Source organism: Anser brachyrhynchus, assembly GCF_964034855.1.
Source record: "Anser brachyrhynchus genome assembly, chromosome: 7".
Classification (NCBI taxonomy): domain Eukaryota; kingdom Metazoa; phylum Chordata; class Aves; order Anseriformes; family Anatidae; genus Anser; species Anser brachyrhynchus.
Window position 1 is genome coordinate 13,241,090 of NC_137701.1, and position 20,796 is coordinate 13,261,885.

At 38.7% G+C, this 20,796-nt stretch overlaps 1 protein-coding gene across 12 annotated transcripts in view; it reads right to left on the bottom strand.

Moving 5' to 3' along the window:
- The window catches only part of ADARB1 (adenosine deaminase RNA specific B1), a 76,107-nt gene that overhangs the window by 34,775 nt on the left and 20,536 nt on the right, over nucleotides 1–20,796 (bottom strand). For 5 of the 12 annotated variants that reach the window (XM_080601077.1, XM_080601084.1, XM_080601083.1 and 2 more), the window contains exons 2-4: nucleotides 16,708–16,744; nucleotides 9,146–9,220; nucleotides 989–1,923 (exon numbers count right to left, since the gene is read on the bottom strand). In XM_080601077.1, coding sequence (XP_080457203.1) covers nucleotides 989–1,923; nucleotides 9,146–9,173 — 963 coding nt within the window. In that variant the 5' untranslated portion in view covers nucleotides 9,174–9,220; nucleotides 16,708–16,744. Of the gene's footprint in view, nucleotides 1–988; nucleotides 7,181–9,145; nucleotides 9,221–16,707; nucleotides 16,745–19,340; nucleotides 20,032–20,426; nucleotides 20,773–20,796 lie in introns of those variants that run through there. The other 7 variants (XM_080601080.1, XM_080601081.1, XM_080601082.1 and 4 more) reach the window with 7 other exon arrangements.

Consider the following 20,796-nt stretch of genomic DNA (forward strand, 5'->3'; position numbering starts at 1 on the left):
AAAGACCCACTGGATGTAGTACAAAGAGGGCAGTCAAACATTCGTTATTGTACTTAGACTGGGGAGAAGCACAAGCAAATAAGGGAGAATTTTTCTTCATTAAAAAAGTTTAAAATTACTTCATTCTAGCTTCTTTACATTTTTTGATCTCTGTCCGGTATGTTTGCTACCTTCCCTACTTCACTAGTTATTTAATTTAAACTATTTCTCATCCCGATTTACTTTCCTAAGTAATTTGCATATAGTTATTAACTAATTTGGTTAGAGCACCATCATTTAGACGACACCTATTTAACCACAGGTCACAGATACATGCACTGCAACTCTGCCTTTTATTCAGACCCTGGGAATAAGTGACATTAGCTTCACCTAATCCGTCCTTGACTTCCATTACTCAGCTTTGCTAACATCAACAGTTTCAGTTTGCAGAAGAGGATGATTTTCTTCCCTGGTAAAAACGATTGTGTCATAATAATACTTTCTTAAGCAGTAAATCGTAACTTGAACTCAGTCTATGCATAGATGTCTAAGACAAGCAAGCCATGGTTCAGTCTTTCCTCAGCACAAACAGCAATGTAAATTGGAGTTGAGGTGGGCTTTGTGCTCTACTACATGACGTGATCAAAGCTGAAAAAGCATTAGCAACAACTCTGTCCAACAGAACACAATCATTTCAGACAATTGTCAGAAGACATAAACGGATTAATCAGCTAATACAAGCAGTGTATGTATAAATATAAATATATATATGTATATATTTATATATGTGTGTATAGATATAAATATATATATATACATATATATTATATATATGTATATATATGTATATATTTATATGTATACACACACAAGCACACACACAAATAAACACACCCATCCATCCAAGCAGAATAAACAGCCGAAATGTTGAAGCTGATTCAAAATGATTCACCTTGGCTATTACTGGTCATTATCTAAGCACGCTGAAAAACACCAAAGGGCTTCTCACCTGTGGCAAATGCAACTGGAGCCCCTCACTAGGAATGGGCTGTCGAGATGGAGTCTGATCCAGCTGCATGTTAAACAAGGATGCCAAGGCTGACTGAGCAGCCCGAGCTTTTGCAAGCTTTTTATTCCTTCCTGATCCTTCAAACGTTTGACCATCCACTGCAACAGCCATGACAAAGTTTTTGGCATGGCTTTCCCCACTCTCTGAGAGAAATTCGTACTTCAGTCCTGGCCGCAGCTCATTCAGGATCATGACAGGGTTCTTCCCGCTCGTGGTCGGGTACGGTGGTGGTGTGGGGAGAGGTGACTGGGTAAGACTGCTCGCTACAGCAGATGACGATGACAACCCATAGTCCCCACTAGAGCTGAAGGAGCCATCCCCATTGGACCCTAGGTAAAAGGAAGCATCTGCAGGAACTGGAGTTTCAAATCCATTGAAAAGCGTGTCAGGAAAGTCTGCCTGGTCGGAGGTGAAGTCTGTGTTGACAGAGAGAGTCCTCCCCATTGCGAGGTGCGCTTCTGATGCATTTGGGAACTGAACGAAAGACCGCAGAGCCTTCTCAGCAGCATGAAGCTTGGCTTTCTTTTTTGTAGGACCAGACCCTTCAAACACCTGCCCGTTAACTTCAACTGCCATCACAAACATTGGAGCATGAACCGGCCCTGTTTGGGACAGCAGTTTGTACTGTAAACCAGGTTTAATCTCATTAAGTTGCATCAGGGCATTCTTTGGCAAAACGGGACCTGGCGTTTTCTTCCTCTTCTTGGGGCGAAATTTGGAGTGGCCATTGTTGCCCTCCTCCAAAAGACGCTTTCTGCTGCTGCTGCTACCACCATTGGAGAGCTGAGCCCCCTCCCCGGTGCCTTGCGCACTGCCGTCCTTGGGGGGAACGTTGTCCATGTTGCGGTTTTCTTTAACATCAGTGCTGCTTGAACCTGCGGTGCCCAGAAAGAGTAACTTACAATGCCTTCGTTGCAGGATCTTGTAAATGCAAAATTTATAGATTCCTTTATCGCTCTTTATAACTGGTTAAGTGATGTGTGCTCACTGATTAAAGCTTTTGCAATATAAATGGAGAGCAATACTTCTTGATAATTCAAGAAAGAGCACATTCAAGAATTATTTTCAAACAATGCATTTGCTACTTTCATATAAAATGCTGCAGCTTTTTCTTTTGCATTCAAATCACACTAGAACAAAATTTTTACTTGATGTGAAAAATGCTTTAAACCAGAAAACTAAATTGTATTATTTGTAGGATACACCTATAAAATAAAAAGCTACCGTTACTTAATTAAAAATGGATGCTTAAGACCAATTCTAGGAGATTGATATTTAATTCTACTTTATTCTTATTTTATTAATGTTGCATTTTTGTCTTACATGATTTTATTTGCTCAATTTGAGAAATGACAAATAAAATCGGTGTCATGAAAAACTAGGCAGTTCTTTGGTAGGTAGGCACCTTGACTGAAGACTGTATGAATGTTTTACTTCTCTTTAGCTATGCCATATTCTCCAAATTCCATTTTTTTATGCTTTTCATTTTTTTATGCTTTTCCCAGCATTCATTTCACCTCACCTCAGTTTGCTCAGGACCTTCAGCTGCTGGCTGCCCAAACAGGACTGCCTGCCCACTGCATGGCAGCTCCAGCAACGGGCCTGTTCAGCAGAGCAAACCCCTTGTCCCAACAACTCTGACCCTTTAACAGCCTTCACTGAATGCAGTGACACGCTCATCTTTTCTGTACACCCAAAACAGGTGAATACAGCTATATGGATGCACCACAAAATGAAGAGAAACAAACTGTGCTTCAGCATCTCTCAGCATCTCTCTGCATATGTAGTCTTAAATTTCAAAACAAATTTTATCACATATCTATTCCATCCTTAGAAAAACAGCTGTAAAAAATGCGTTGACTTAGGTTGCATCACAAAACTACTACGTATATATTTGTACACAGTCTTTTATTGAGAAACATTTTATTTGCCATTTATATGCAGCTTTTAAATTCCCTGCAAAAAAACTGCTCTCCTAAACTTACAAAAAAAGTCTCTTAAGTAGTCTCTGTAGTCAGAACTACTCTCTGTAGTCAGTCAGACTACTCTCTGTAGTCTCTTAAGACTACATAGAACACAAGAAGTGTGACAAAATCTGCACAATCACAATGAGGATATTTTAATGGGAAAAAAGTAGTATTGCATGATTAATTTAATGATTCATTATTTATTTTCTAAAGTAGAAAGTTGGAGTAATGATACATTAGATATGTATTTAAGAATTATATTTGCTATAACTGGAAAGTCCTCAGTTTTATCCTGATTAAAAAACTAACAACATTAATTATTTGTGCTTTATATTGACATTCATGAATGAAAAGGCAAATTTAGTAGGTCAAGCGCATCTAACTCTTCTGTTCCAAGACTTCAAAATACCTATTACTGTATTAAATTCACACTGATAGCAGGTGATAAATATTTATGGAAATTAGAGCAAACCAAAGTGGAAGCTTTCTTCCTGACAAATTTCAAACATGCTTTAAATCTTCATTAAGTATTCACTACCAGGCACACATCACTTCGCCCAGGTTACAAAGCTGATGGAATGGTTACTAAATTTTCATTTATAACATCCTCCAGCAAAAGCTCGATAGGTTACTCCTTTCGGTGCTCAAAGAAGAAAAAAAGGAAAAAATAAAGATCAAAAGAAAAACACCAAGTAGGAACACATTTTGTTAAAATGCAGTAGCACAACAAAGACTTGTATAGTATTGAACATTAAATTCCAGTCAAATGCAGTCCAGAGTGAAACACAACGGGTTTGGGAGCATTTCATGGCTACAAATCTGCTAAATTTAATAAAGAATCTCTTGTAATGTCCAGCCACAAATTATATTGTATGCAGAATGTGTGCTGAAGGGCCATGACTGTCAGTACACAGTGTTCATGCATAAATATTCCTTATCATACTACACTGAAGGAATTTAAGGAAAACAATAAATTATTAAAACTTTCTTACAGTGTGTTTCTTACCTGAAGCTGTAATCTCCAAAAATTATCTAAAACAGCATTTTTCAAACATTGTTCTTACTAGTGGCATCAGAAATTTGCTACCGAACAATGTAACTTTTGTAGGCTAAACAGAAATCATTCAGTTAACACTAAAAAATGGTTGCTGTTCATCTTTCTTTCTATAACCAGTGCCTGTGGAAGCCACATAAAGAAAATATGAGTTGAATAGACTCCAACTGAATGTAAAAAGAGCAGTTCTGTATCCAAGTTCAACAGCTGATGGAATTGCAGCTTGGCCTGCAATCATCCTGTTCTCTCTTCGTTCTTCTCACATCTCCTTATTTCCATTGCTTTTTGAGCAGATCCACTGTGGGTGGTAAGGAACTGGACACATTGAAGATTTTGCACTTTTTGTTCTGTTAAGACAATGTTTTAGAGACTGTAATACTCTGGGAAGTCTCTCAATCACTTTGAACGGAATGAGGGAGGACAGCTCTACCCTGAAAGCCATGGCTAACTAAGGATCCCATCAAAAATCAAACTAGGAACATTAGTACTCAAAAGGAACAAAAAGGTTGTTGCTCTAAAGCAGTGTATGCAGAAGATGTTGACCACTCCACTAATATTCTAAAACACAGCTTAACTCACCTCATGGGTCTGATTTGGAGACCAACACTAAGTCTTGTGCTGCCACAGCTAAAGTAAGGCAGGAAAATTAGAACTGTAAATGTTCATACAACCGTTTGGGTTCGAAGGGACCTTAAAGACCATCCAGTTCCAACCCTCCTGCCACAGGCAGGGACACCTCCCACCAGACCAGATTGCCCAAAGCCCCATCCAACCTGGCCTTGAGCACCTCCAGGGATGGGGCATCCACAGCTTCTCTGGGCAGTGCCTCACCACTCTCAGAGTGAAGAATTTCTTCTTAACATCTAACCTAAATCTCCCTCTTTCAGTTTAAAGCCATTACCCCTTGTCCTGTCACTACCTGCCCATGTAAGATGTTGCTCTCTATGTTAAAACACAGTTAGAAAGTACAATGCGTTGGAGGGAGCTGACAGGAGAAAAAAAAAAAAAGGATATTTTTCATATTTTTTTTCCTTAAATTAAAAAACAACTTATTGCAGTTGACAGGTGACCATGTGTTACAGTCTTGGTAAATCTCCTAGCAAAACCAAAACCTAAGACCTTCTAAAAGATCCTCATACTAGATGCTACGTATATGCTCATTTATGCATTTTCCAGTCTTTAAATAAGTTTCCAAGTAATGAATACTTTAAATAATCATTGAATACTTTCAAGCTGATCACAGCTCTTTGAAGTTGATCACAACTGTTGTGTATTCAGCTCCTTCAGGTAGTGTTAACAGATATAAACACATGACAACAGGGTCATGTTTTCTTAAACATTAACACTACCCATGATTTAAAAGTAAGATAGTTTTCATAAGACTAGCTTATTTTCCCATCACTAAAGATAGTTGGCAGTTTTGACTAGAGACTTCAGTAATGTCAGCTGGAGCTTCTTTGGTAAAAATCGCAACTGCCAGTATCACATGCCAACAACTTCAGTGAAAGAAAAGTTCTGCCGCTGAAGTAATCTATTTGAGAGGTTTACAAAGCTGACAGCACTCAAAGAACGAAAGAGGCATAGAAAATTTTCATGCCAGTAAAAAAAAAAAAAAAAGTTCTATCCAAGCATGCTGGTTTATTTTTTTTCCCCATGTAATTAAAAAACACCTCTAATTAAGATTCTTTATTCAGTGGGGATCTTGCCTTGCTCTCTGCTCCATCTGGTATGGAGCACACTTAATTATGTTTAAATGACTCTTAGCTGAAACACAGCTGGAAGGATGTTTCTAGATACCCTTTATACTGTTGCTGTCATTTACTGGCCTGGGGAAATCCTAAATAAGTCTTTTTTATTATTATTTTATTTTCATATGAAACATATACATAAAAAATGTGACTTCTTGTGATCACCTTTTTAGAAAAAGGGGGGAAAACAATCAAAGGAAAAGGTCAGGACACACACTTCAGCAAGTGTTACAAGTGTTCTGCAAAACGTACCACTTCCCCTCTCCTGTGAGGTAATTGATAAATATAGACTTCGGAGAACTGACAGAATTCATAGAATCACTGAAGTTGGAAAACATCTTTAAAATCGTTAGTTAACCATTAACCCAGCACTGCCAAGACTACCACTAGACTATGTCCGTAAGAACCACATCTATGCATCTTTTAGATGTCTCCAGGGATGGTGACTCAGCTATTTCCCTGGACAGCCTGTTCCAATGCCTCAGAACCCCTGTCAGTGAAGAAATTTCTCCTCATATCCACCCTAAATCTCCCCTGGTGCAGCTTGAAGCCATTTCCTCTTGTCCTATCACTTGCTGCCTGGGAGAAGAGGCTGACCCCCAGCTCCCCACACCTTCCTTTCAGGTAGTTGCAGAGAGCAATAAGGTCTCCCCGAGCCTCCTCTTCTCCAGACTAAACCACCACAGCTCCCTCAACCACTCCTCATACAACTTGTTCTCCAGAGCCTTCACCAGCTTTGCTGCCCCTCTTTGGACATACTCCATCTCTTGTAACATGTTCTCTTTGTTCAACAGATACAGGAGGATGAACTTAAAACCTGAAGTCGGAAACACTTTTCTTGAGTGCATTAAATGTAATCTCATGACCGTCTTACACTTCTGCAGAACCAAGACAGTTTGAATTCTAACTTCTGCAGATAAATTCTAGTTATTATAACTGTAAGGTACAAATATTGCACAGGCTCACCTTCCATTTCCCCAAGAAGGAGTTACACAAAATAACAAAGGCTTTTATAGGCACTTCTGATATCACACTTTGCCATCTTCAGTGATACAAAAATATAGACAGATAAAAATAAAAAATCTTTGTACAAATCAAGGTGTAGCACTTAGGAATTTTGATTTTCCTCTCTAAATCTGATAATTTAACATTCCAAATTCATGATGTTTGTGTGGTCATACAGATGCAGAAAAGCCTTCTTACACCTTCTATTAACTGGGGTCATCCAAGATGATGATGTTACCGGTGGCTTCTTTTGCAAAACGTGATACAGGCAATGCACCTCAAAATTTACTTCTGGTAGATCAATGAAGTTACACAAAAGCATGTCCCAAACCTGTAACAACTCAGCAGAGGCAGTCTCCTGACAAGACAGAAAGTTCAGTGAATTTGAATTGCTTCGCATATTGGTGCACTAGCACAGAAACAGAAGCAGACAAAACCTGAATATCTTGCTTAAGGAATTTACAAGGTGACACTATTGAATAGATGGTATTTTGTTCAGCTCAGGAAGGCACCATTCATGCTCAGATTTACTCCTATTGAAATAGGGTATGTTTTATCTGAAGAATTATCTCATGGGAATTATCCAATTCACCTCTTACCTTTTTTTCCAAGTTCTCCTCACAGAACCACTCTTAGAAATAGCTAAAGCATCCAACTAAAGGAATTTATTTTAAAGTAAAAAAAGAAAAAAAAAGAGAAAGAAAAAGAGGAAGTGGTTGCAAGCATATTTCAGTGAAGATCACTGTGTCAGTCAAAGAAAAAAGAAGAATTCTAGTCCAGTTAAGTTTTTTGGCTTTTTTCTGTTTTCTTGTTTTTTAAACCATTTAACATCTTTATCTCCCAACAAAAATACGCTGTAACTCCTTCAAACTGAATTACAACTCTTCTGTTCCAAAGCCTGCTATACTGCTAGGCTTTTTCAGCTTTGCCAGAGATTTAGACATTGTCACTTAGGGGAAATAAGCACATTTGTTATTATATAATATACAATAATTTACAGTCAGGCATAGCACATAAGCATATCAGAAACAGAACAGGTCTCTCATTAATAAAAACAAACAAACAAACAAAAAAACAGTTGAAAGGACAGAAATCTTTACAATATTTTTTGTAACATTTTAAATGAGAACAGTTTTCTCCACAGGTTATTAGATCTATATTACACCACATATTTAGTAATATCATAGCACTTCACCAGTGTTTTCATCAAGATGATAGCTGGTTTTGTGCTTAAACACTTCATTAATTCAGTAGGTCGGCATTGGAGAAACCAGCTTCTAGAAAGAATACTCAGCCATGCAAGACCTGCAGGGAGTTCTTCTAGACCTTCATTTTGCTTTTCCTGAATTCATTTCTGCTTTCCCTTGTTTATTTTACACACTTCAGTCTCCTTCATTTCTCCGCTGTCTTCCAACTGGTCCCTAACCCTCATCATCAGTATTCTTGCCCTTCCAGGTTTTACCTCTTCCAGTAAGTTCCTGCCTCCTGGATCTCAGCAGAAGCACACTGCTGGAGGATACTGCAGTATCTTCCACCGCACAACAAACCTCACTGGCAGGCAAACAAACCTCACCCAGTACCTGATTATTCAAGGTGAAAAAGCTCAGAGAGCCCAGCATGATTAGTCACCATTAACACAGTTTGTGCACTACAGGAATCGTCATCCCGAACACATTCACTTAATGCGTTGTACAAGACTCGGTATTCAACCTCTCCAGTCACCATTCGTCCCACTTTCTCAGGTAATGATGATCATTATTTCCATCAAACCTCACAACTAAAACTGCACAGAAGGCTCTCATGCTGAGAGTCCCATACAAATTTGCTCTCATACTGACCCAGCCTACCATGGTGACTTGTAACTCTACTGCCAGCCCGTCTGAGAGGGGAGTAATTTGCAAAAAAGCAGCGCAGTGCACCCACACCTCAGGACGGGTCTTACATGCTACCCATGCCAGCACAGTGGGATGCACAGGTCCCATACGGAGCGTGTGAATGCAGCATACCAAACTATTATTAATGCGAGAAATCCATCTTCATTACTTCAATGCCAGTCCAAAACACGGTAATATTTTGTACAACTAAACAGTTGTTGGAATAAAAATGAGAGACATAAGGTATAATTAGACTAGCACATAATCATGTGTAAAAAACTTTTAGTTCAAAAGCTCCGATTTACTTCTCTATACTGTATTTAGAAACATACAAAAAATCATTTTAATTTATGCTTCGAAGTTCCTTCAGTTACCCCTGTGGTTTGTGAGGAAAAGTCACCTTAGAAATGATTACATAGTTCATTATTGTGTAAACAAACACATCTTACTCATGTTTTCTTCATCGTCAACATCCATTGTGAAATATTTTTGCTGGTTTCTTGGCTGGCGAAGACTGCTTCTGTCTGGAAAACACAGAGAGTGGGATACTTAAGCTTTCATGTACCAACATACAAGGTAAACTGTTAGATCTCCAAAAGCAGCAGCCTGGGCACTAACTTTGCTTTGGCCTGTCCATGGCTTCTTCCTCAAGCAACAGTGGGCAGTTCAATCTTTGCACAGTATTTCCTCAATGTGCCTATTTCTGTAAGCTGAGACACACTCTTGCAGAACTGCAAATTCTGCAATGTTTCCAATAATATTTTTTTTTTCATATGGTGAACCACAGTTATTATTATTTTTTTTTTAATCTGAAGGAGTGCATAAACTATTTTATCTCACTACTGGTAGTTGTTTTCTTTAAAGAACACTTGCAGATAACTCCAAGTGTCAGCAATTTGTGTTTGATGGCAACTTTCATAATAGTTAAATGAAGCAATGCTGTTCCCACAGGGATCCGGCAATGTGTCTCAAGGTAAAAATAATGTCAAATTCACTCTGCAGGTTAACACACAGACAATTCAAGCAGGCAAGACAATGAAAATGCAGTTGTTTATTCACCATCATAGTGATGAACAATTGTTTGGTTTATTTTGGCTAAATCTGGAGCCAAGATCCCTCCTTAAAATGAGCTGATACTCATCAACCAGAAGATGCAGCCCCACATCAGACGAAGGACAGAGTGGGTCATGTAATCCTCTCTCCTACCTGCAGATTTTGCCCATTTTCTTATTATTAACTGAAACGCTCGGACCACATTACATATAGGTTATCTGGCTGTGGGGAAAAAGATTTTAACTTCTCTTTTTTTTGCCATGCAGGTATTTTTGCTCATGACCTCAAGAGAGAGGAATCTAGAGGTAAATGTAAGCATCTGACATACAAAACATTTTGTATTCAGCATTTTGTTTGAAAGAAAGCAATATTTTTATTCAAACCATAAGCACTAATTAAGAGGTGATTGGTTGGGGGGGGGGCTGTGTTTTTACCTTTTTTTTCCCCTTAAACTAATCAAGTACATAACATCTGTTGCTTTCTAGGTTATTGCTCCAATCTCATAATTCCATGAGTGCTCCAATAGGGAGCACTGAATCCTAAACCATGCCAGAAATATGCAGGGACACACATTTAACAAAAGATCCATTATTACTGTTCGGAAAAAATAGCAGAGCATTAACATGCTTTACATTCTTATGCTGGAGCAGATCAAACTGTGGAAAACTAATTTGTCTTGTACTTGCCAATCTATTGAGTTCTATGCATGTGCATTTTCTAAAGCACTCACAACGAAACACTGTGCTTTCTACGTTCTGCATTGCATCACTGTTCTTTATAATGCATTCATTTTCTGCCAATTCTTTACCATAATTAAACATTCAGAAGCTACTGGAAGACAGTAGAATCCAGTACAAATGCAAAATAGTTCTGTGATAACCTAGTCACATGTAATATCTACAAAGTAATATCTATAAATAATAATAAGTAATATCTATAAAGTTTGATTCCTTTTGCTTACAATCAAACTGAGAATCAACTCCTACTTTGCAGTACGTCTTTGATTTTTTCAACACTCTTCTGTTATTTTCAATAATACCATTATTTCCCATCAGTTTCAGTCTTTTACTTTGCTTACTTTTACCACAGACAGCATCAGTTCCAATTACCTGTAGACATTTTATTTACACAGTACATATCTTCCTAAAAATCAGCAATTACACAGATACTTTTGGGCGAGTGTTCAGAATACTCAGGATGCAGCAGAACAAGCAATACTGACTCAGCCTGAGGCTGTAATCACATATGCTGTCTTCGGTGGGAACTAGGACACTTGGTCTCACCACTCCCTCACCAGGCCATGTCACCTCTTCATCTCTGCTGACAGCTACCGCACAGCCACGCCATGCAGCCAACCAAGAGCTGTTCGTGTCCGATCAGATGAGGGGTCTGATTCTCACCACATGGACGTAGCTAGCAATACCAATGAAAATACCCGGATACCGTGGCTGGGAAGTAAGAAGAGAGGCATAGTGGTGTCTTAAGATGATGTTGCCAATAAAGATAATACACTGTGAAACCAAGGGCTGAGGTTGTAGCTGGAAGGGACATGGAGAACAGAGTGGGAAACAGCTCACCTGTGCCTTCAAGAATGTGGAAGCACTGGAAGGCATGCAGCATAGAAGACACTGCTTTGTTTCACGCTACAGTATGGGCTGGTACAGTCAGTAACTGGGCATGAGCAAAGCTCACCAGTAAAAGTGAAGTGGCTTAAGTACACTCAGACTCCAGCACAGCATGCCAGAACATGGCTTGAATCAAAATCACAGCTCTGCGAAGCTGGACTTCTGAAACCCAGCTGTCCTCAGCTCAGTTATGATTTCACTCAAGAAGGAACAGCGTTTTTGACTTTTGTCCTTCCAAACTTTTATTAGAGCAGATTCTATAACACGGTAAAACTGCGATAATAAGCTCATTCGTTGCCTGTAAATAACTCATTTAGAAACAGCCATTCAGAAACCTCTCAGGTCTGACAGACACAATGTCTCTGTATTCATTCATAATCAACCTTTGATAATTTTAAGTGACATCTGAGCAATGGCAAATTCCACAAAGGACTGCAAAGGGACTGTGCCTTTGCACTGAACAGCAGGCATGACTGAACTCTCAGCTTTATTCCTAACAGCCTGCTCTGGAGGAAGTGACACAACCAGAGTAACAGTTTTTGGGAAAACTACAAAAATGTTAATTTTGTAACAAAAGATAAGAAAAAAGGAAAAAAGTTAATTGTTGCTCAGGGATTTACAGAACTTTGAAAAAATAAGGAATAATTCACATAAATATTAGTTAACTGATTTAGGTTCAGCTAGCCCATGCATATACGGCATGTTATTTGTGCAGTATGACTTGAGAAAACCTGACCCTTGCTTGTAAGAACTGTTTTTGCTCAGGTATGCTGCCAAAATAAACTTGGGATTCCACTGTACTAAAGCAGAGGGGATTTTTGTTTTCAACATGGAGTGCAAAAACCGAAGTCTGGCTGTTTATTAAGTACAATCACTGTAGCCAAGTGATTCTGCCCAGTCATACATGCTGCAATATTTAGAATATAAGCAGTACTTCATAAAACCTTAATTTTCTAAATGCATTATAAGCCAGTCATGTCAAACAAAAATGACATCTAAACATACACTGTATGCTAATTTAGGTGGAGTCACAGAAAAGTACAGTACACTTAAGTATTTTGAAGTCATAAATACATTTGAATACACTTATATGTTATATATAAATAATAATAAAAACAATAACAAATAATAAATATAAATATTAAAAATAAATCACACACCATATATTTATATTATAAATATATTTTGTTCTATGATTATGAAGTGTTTATATTATAAATAATTTATTCAATGAAATTTATCTTCCTACTGTTTGAATATTCTGTATTTTTATTATATGAAAAGAAGTTTTGAAGGACCTTTTTAACAGCTTTCTTGATTTATCCTCATCATTGAAGAAAAACTAGACACCTTGAAAGAAAGTTTAATGTCTATTCAATTATATGTTAACAGAGAATGGCATATATAATTGTTAAATGTCATAAAAAAAACACCAACAAATCCCAATAGATGAAAAAAAATGGTATTAGAAGACAGTAAAAGGCAGAAAGCTGCAACTTCAGAGAAGTTCTGTATTTTTTAAGAAGTACTTTACTTCCAAGCTCCAAAAGCTAAGGGAAATAAAAGATTGGAAGATCCCAAAGGATTCTGTTCAAAATATTTCTTTTGATCTGTAAATCCAAGCAGAAAACATTGAAGTTGCACTCAGTAACGAAGGTTCAAACCTCACTGGAAAACCTTTGCATGTTTTTATTTATAACCTGCCCCCTAGTACTTAGTTTTGACAATACAGCAATTAAAACACTACCTTTTCGCTCCGACCGCTTCTTACGCCTCCTTTTACAGCGATGCCCGACCGTGCTGAGGGAAGCTCCCATGCTGAGAGCCCTGGGTAAAAGCGATGCCATGCACAGTCCCCAGCCAGCCCAGGTCACAGCCTGCTCAGTCCCTCTCCTCTAAATATACAGTGACGTTTCGGTGTTGCAAGAGCCACAAGGAGCATCACCTCTGCCGACTACATGCGGTCTTCACCTATGCCAGGTCCCTTCCTCAAGCAGAGCGCTGCAGCTTGCTCCTGTCAGCCGCAAGAGGCACATGTGACAATTAACCCTTGGGGACAGCTTGGCAGCGAGAGGGGCGAGGACAGACCACAGTCTTCAGATGACAGTATCAAAGACAACCCCATGAGTCTTCTTTCATCATTACTGGGTATGGAAAGGGAAATTTATTTTTGCTTATTTTATTATTAAAAAGACGAGGGCAATTCTTTGGCTTGGATCCAGCCTTACGTGTATTCTCAGAAACAGGGAGACGTAAGAAAGAAGTTTATGCACCCTGGCTGCATAAAACAAAGATGCCTTCAGCATCCTTGATAATTGTTTCACACTTTCTTAGTTATATATTTCATATATTGCCTAGAAACACACCAAATACATTTGTGAATAACAAATCTACAAATCTCAAACAGGAATGTTTCAGTGACGTTTTTCATTCATTTTTTCTTATCCCAGCTTTTGCTAACAGACTTACCAATGTCAACATTTACTGTGTCGTTTTCCAGCCTTTTTATAAGCAGAAAAGCAACGTGTGCCCTTATGTGATAATATGGTACTATCCTGTTTCAATTTCATTGAAATTTTCCATTTCAGTCCTGAAATAGAAATGTGGGTCCTGTGGAACAAGAGCAGGGATTGAAGGCGAAAACTATCCTTTAATCTCGTCCATAGATTAAACCTTACAGGACAGGAAACATTTACTGTGAAGAGATGGGGCCCCATGAATTGCAGGCTGACTGACCAGAGGGGTGCCAGCTCCGCAGACTTCTTGAGCATGTTACTAGTGTGAAGTGGCTTCTCTGACAGATCACTCCCAATTGCTCTCACAGACCTTCAGTGCATCAGGCTTTGGCTCTTTGGAAGACAGAAAACAGTCAAATCTGGATAAACTCTGGTAGATGACTGATTTGAACCATTGTATTGTATTTTGACAGCTAGCCAGGCTTACATTTTTGGAAAATGTATCACCCTTGCCATCTTAAATTAGGCATACTTCACTAACCAAAACCAACATATTCCAGCTCGCCACTGAGACTGAGCTGACCTGCTATCAAGATCCACCTCTCCACCTGCTCCCTCTACTGCTACTTGTTCTCTAGGTCTCAGGAAGCAGCTTTTCTATCACCTGTTTGTGACGGAAAGCTTCTGAGGCTGACTTGACATGATTTCTGCAGGAAGCCTCAGTGCTAAGGGCTACGAACTCTCACTCACTTCAGAGGAGTTCAAGTTCTACTTCAGCATCTAAGTTAACGGACAGTTGCACTGACTGAAGAAATACTGCACAGCCCATTCATGTTCAGTTTGCACAATTTAAGAAGAACTTATTGTGGTGAAACAAGCCACCAACCCCATGGCTTGCTATCACGTGCTCACTGGTTAAGAGCACAGGTGGAACTGAATCTCATCACCATTTAATACCAGTTTCCCAAAACGGCCTCCCTGGGACAATAAGGCTTGATCTTCCCTTACCGAAGGTCAAATGTCTTCTGGTTCCAGCATCTCTGCTCCTTTCTTTACTAAACACCATATGCTTGGGCCCACAGACCAGAGGCATACTCTGGATTAATATAGCAACACTTCCCCCTTCATGTAAAAAACAGAAATAGGTTCATTTGAAAGTGACAACAGTCTGGCATTGCGGCCTGGAATGCTACGTCCCAGCAGGTCTGCATGGTCACGGTGAGATTACGGTGGACATCAAGGAAACCAATATGAAGCCCACTGCTTTCAATGTCAGCACAAGCACTGCCTGCACTTCAGAAAAGCACTTTTCATCTGAACAGACATCATATAAACCTGAACGTAACAGTTCTGTACCTTGCTAATTAACAGTTTCAGGCCAAGTTTGACATTTCAGTTCACATTAGATGTGTGTGACAGGGAAAGGACAAGATCTACATGTCCATGAAGGAGAAGCTCCATTGATACACACAGGGAGAGAAAGGGAAAAAACACTCCTCAGGAGAACGGGAATTGTACATTTCAGGAAAAGTACTACCTGAAAAGTCTCCATGCACCAGCCAAAAAAAAAAAAATCAGTGCAAGTCTCATTTACTTATAGATTTGCCACTATTATCAGCTTATATTCTTTGAAGAAATGTCTGCACGCTGTATTTTGTAAGCGTTATTAGTGACTTTTCCCTACATGCAATTTGTGTATTTTTCAAGTACTAGGATGACATCATAGACCAACAGCAAGATTTCTTTCAGTTCAGTTCTGCGGCAAGAATAAATATAAACCAGCAGTAACTGCTAGAATTTGCTATTGGCTAATTACAGCGTGAGTATTTGCTCTTCACAGCAAACACATTGAACACAAAGCTCCTTGCTGCACACCAGAAATTCCAAGCAGCTTTGACACCATATCCCTCAGAGTTTGCAGCTCAGTTCCTCAGATTATTAAATCTGCTCCAACAGCACCACCTACTGCAACGCTACATACATAATTGATTTTACATCTAATATTCCATTGACCAAGAAAGCCTGGAGCTCAGCTCAAAATTAGAAATAACTTATGATGTTTGCAGATTTATTTTAAACTATTTTAGTACGTCTGTTTATTACGAAGTTCTGTTTTTAGCTATCATCAGCTATCCTTATGGGCTTTTCTTCAAGGGCTAGGGCTAAATGTTTCATTTTTTACATTATTTCTGAAAGATTCCTTAAATACCTATGAATGTCAGAAACGCATTTAAGATGTGCAAAATTTCCAAGGAAAAAGTGGTGCCATTCTGAGAATAAAACCCAGCAGCTTAGATCTCTGATTAAGTAGCATATACATTTCTGTCATAATTTAGAAGATTATAGTTGCAATTAACCCAATAGTTAATTGGAAAAGAGATCTAAAATAGTTTTAAAGCAGGTTTAAAAAGTCCCAAAGATCTTGATGTTATTAAAAAATGTCAACCAGGTATCGTGAGACTTGCTTACAGGCTTAAGCCTGCTTGTAAGCTTACCAGGCTCGCATACTGGATGTATTTCTTCCTTTCCCAATTACAATCAGTTATCAAAATCAGATCAATTACTCAAAAAACTCTCAAGTCCTGTATGTCAGCTTTTTATACATATTTTATTAAGATGGACTGGATACAAATTTTTGGTCGAATAGGTTAAGTACTTTTTTGTAACATCAACTTGATATAGTTAGATATTTCTCAACAATATTTTCCTTTATTTTCAAATTGTTCTGATCCAATGTTCTTGAAATTGCTTATTGTACAAACATAAAATTAAGATTTGAACAACTGTCAATACATTCAGATGAATTATCTCTAATATCTATGCATTAGTCAGAGTACAAAGAATCTTGTGATGTATTTATAAATATGGTCTGCTTACCTTTTTAACTACTACTGACACATGCTGATTCCGCAACCTGCAAAAAAAAGAAAACACATATAGTATTTTTATCTTTCACAGATGGTAAGTCCTGACCTTAAAAGGGACAAATTTCTGATTTGTGAGACTAAGCAGTACATACTGCATATTAACAGTAATAAACAGTACATCAGTAGCAGAGCAAAATCCCTTGTAAACCCAGCAAAGGGAGGGGAAGAAACTATTCTGGATATTCCTGGTTGGGGAAAAATAAAAAAAAAAATAAGAAAAGACTGAAAATGCCTAGCATTTGAATCAAGAAATGTTCAGAAACCACAGGTAGAAGCAGCTGTTTAGCAGAATCCAATCTGGAATCTCTGCATCTTCTTGCAGAAAATGTCAGCAAAAAAATTGGCCAATAATGGTTTAAAACTAAAATCAACTTCTGTGTTACCACAACCAATATATCCTGCAAGCAAATCTCAAGTTGCCTCCTTAATCGACTTTTTTTAACTTAAACCTTAATTTTTATTTACAGTGGTTGATTTTAACCCATATAAGCACCACCTCACATTGCACCCCCCTTTTCAAACACCATTTTCTTGATATATCATCTTGCATTCTCCTAAAGTCCCTGCAAAACCGCAAAGCCCCTCAGCTAGCAGCACTGGAAACAAAAGGCTGATGTAGAATAAGAAAGATACAAGATAACAGGAAGGACTAACTCTGCAAGAAATTTTCTTTGATTTACACACACACACAAACAACATTCCTGCTCGATCAGGAACAGAATAATTTTGCTATTACAGATAAACTTCTAGTTATAAAAAAAAATAAAATCTAATATTTAGCAATGTGAAGATACATTATTCTAAAATGATCCTGATGTTCAGCAAATTAAAGAAGTGATTTCCAAAGAAATGAAGTATTTCAGTCAAGCGGTGATGTTCTGTGAAAACACTTGCAGTTCAGTAGTTGTTCGGGGGGGCGGAACAGGACACACTTACAGTAGTGGATATATATTGTACCAGGTAAGAGATTTTGGTATTTGCACCTTGAAAAACAAAATTCCCTGCTATTACACTACCCACAAGAGGGTGCTGGCACTCTACAAAGTCTTTCACTAAGCAAATTTAATTCAAGTTATACAGCACACACATACAGCAATGGGCACAACAAACTTATGAACACATACATTATATATTGAACTGTTTTGGTTCAGTTAGACAAGAAAGGTTCTGATACAATATTTAAAGTTCCAATACTGGAAGACTGCATTAATTCAATCTCTTTCTTTTTTTTTTCCCCAAAGACGCTTCAGTTTCCCAAGAGTGCATGGTGGCATTTTTCAGTAACACCACCAATACAGAAAAACACAACAATAATATTTTGGACTTACTATAAAGTACTAAAAATTTTAGGAAAGCTCAATGCAGTGTCAACTGGAGTCAGCTTCCCTGACTGTAACAGGCTATACTCAAACACACCAAATTGTAAATCGCCATACTGTGGACACTGCACCTACATATCCCTTGATATTTTCCCAACCTAGTAGCCCACAATAGTAGTCCAACCTAATAGCCCACAACAAAAACTCTTTCATTTGGAACACACGGAATATGCGCTATAAACAGTGAAATTCCATTATTTGGGACAAATATCCACTGAAAATATATTTTTCTTAAGTTTTTGATAGTTTTCATTCTACATAAGCATTGCTTTAAATAAATTATAATTAAAACTTAGACAAAACTGCTAGCAATTTTTAACTAATGGTCGAAGTTTTTACAGTAGTGTAAACTGAAGTTGTTTTTCAGATCATATTTTTATATGCCCTATCACCCGAGTCGGTAATTCAATGAATTTCAAACAAGCTGAACAAACACAGTTCTTGAGAACTGGGACTTGAAATTGGTTTATCCCTAAGTGCAAACAAATCTCCACAGGCATGACACATAAGTAACAGTTATATAGTACTTACACTACTAAAAAGCCTTGCAAAAATGAAAAAGAATTAAGAAGTTTATTTTCTACCTCTGTGGCTAAATACAACAGCCCAAGTCCACGTGAAAGGATAGCTGGTATGGTGGAATGGGCACTGCCAGCCTGCTCTCTTCTTGCAGCCCTCACCAGCAGACAGCGCGGGGTGGGCTGGACACTTTCGCCCCCCAAGAAGCTCATATGCTCAGTGCCAGAAGAAAATACCTTTTTTTTTTTTTTTTTTTTTTGCTGTTGTTAAAAACAACACTATACTTTAAACTCAAACAAGCCACCATTTGAACCTGGGTTTTCAAAGCTGGCAGAGCCATGTGCTCAGACACCTGCTCAGGGCTCTCGGTGCATTCACTCAGCAAAGGATGGCTCTGCTTTGAGGTTTTATGGCTCCCACAACAAAGTCAGCAGCACGAAAGGCACCTGAAGGCCAGCATCCAGTGCAGATCCTGCAGCTCTGCACAAACCCACCTCTGCTGGTAAGCACTGGGTTGGCGAGACAGAGCTTCACTGCTGCAGGACTGTAAGTAGTAAAGACCAGAAGAAGGAAAAACAAGACTTGGAATACCTTAAACCAGTAAAAACACTAAATGGGAAAGAGAGGAAAATACCCCTCAGTCATAAAAGCTATGAGCAAACCTCTAATCTTCCACATTTCCTACCTGGTTCTGCCTGGTGGCAGCTGGATACTTCAGGGCTTGCTCAGGTCATAACGTGTTTCTATGACACCTTTTGCAGGCAGAGCCTCATATTTGCATGCCAGAAGGGCTCCTCTGAGCAGCATCTCTACATTGCTACTGCCCAAAAAGCAGTAAGTAAATTCTTAGTCCCTTACTAAGTCCCTTCTTAGTCAGGAAAAAGGCCCTGAAGACAGATGCTATCATCTGCTTCCTTCACAGAAACAAGATTGTCATTTCATAAAAGTCTATCCTACTGTGACAGACAGGGGTAAAATACTTGGAAGAAACAGCCTAGGAAGAGCTCTTTTTCACCGTGTGGCTGGAATAACAACTACCAAGCAAAGCAAATACAAATAAGGCTAGGCACAGCATTGAAGCAGCACTCGACACAGCTCTATTTGGCTATCAAAACACTACTATACCCAAGACTTGTGGTACTTTCAGTCACGTTCAGCTTCTCACAGATGAACAGGTTTTCAGAGAAACCACACAGACAAAAGAGCTAAGAAAAGTGCTTTACCCAGTTTGCATCCCCACCACCTCCTCCATCCAGTCAAACTCAATTTCAATTATCGCTACCAAACTCTCCAGTCACTGAAAACTGTACAAAAAGATAGAATCAAGAGACTTCCAAACAGCTTCATGTCTAAAACAAAGAAGACCTAGTGGGTTTATTCACAGAAGAGTTGTGAGACACACCCAATACAATTTCCCCCAGTGCAAAGAATATTTGAAATTCATTTGAAGAACACGTCATGCCGGGGATTTATGATTTTTTACAGCTCAACTGAAAATGTTTCAAGGCTTTAACCACACAATAAGAATCAAATCAGAGATCTGATAACCATAACTTCATTCCACACACTGCATCTCACATCTGTGAAACACCTCTAACTGCCAGGCCTATTAAAATTTCCTTAGCAGAGAGGTACTGAGAAGCACATCCAGCTAAAATTCTGAGCTCTTCACTGGTCGACAGATAGTCCTACATCTTTGATAAACGAGAAAGAATTTATGTCTCTTGCTAAGCAGTAAAGTTCTCCTTCCTTGAGGGCAATTAAAGACTACCTGGCTGAGTACGTGTAAGAGTTCCTGCAACTCCAGTGCTACCACTACCGGCTATTAATGCCCCCTTCTTAGCTCATTTGCTGTAAGATGAAACCCTGTCGATGCACCTGTGTTAAGTTTCAGCCTTGCTGACTTTCACACCGAGCTCTCTCTCCATTTGCTCAGCTGAAAGGTAAGTGGAGAACAGGTGGCACTGGGAGAACACCAAGAGGATGCACTCAGGTAACCCACAAAGAACAGCACTGCATGACATGAAACACAGCTCTGCCACTTAGAGAAAAACATGTAAAGAGCCTCTAACCATCCTGGATGCATCTAAGTGAAATAAAAGTAAAAATGGTTCCTGCCTCCAGGCCAGCCCAGTTTTCCC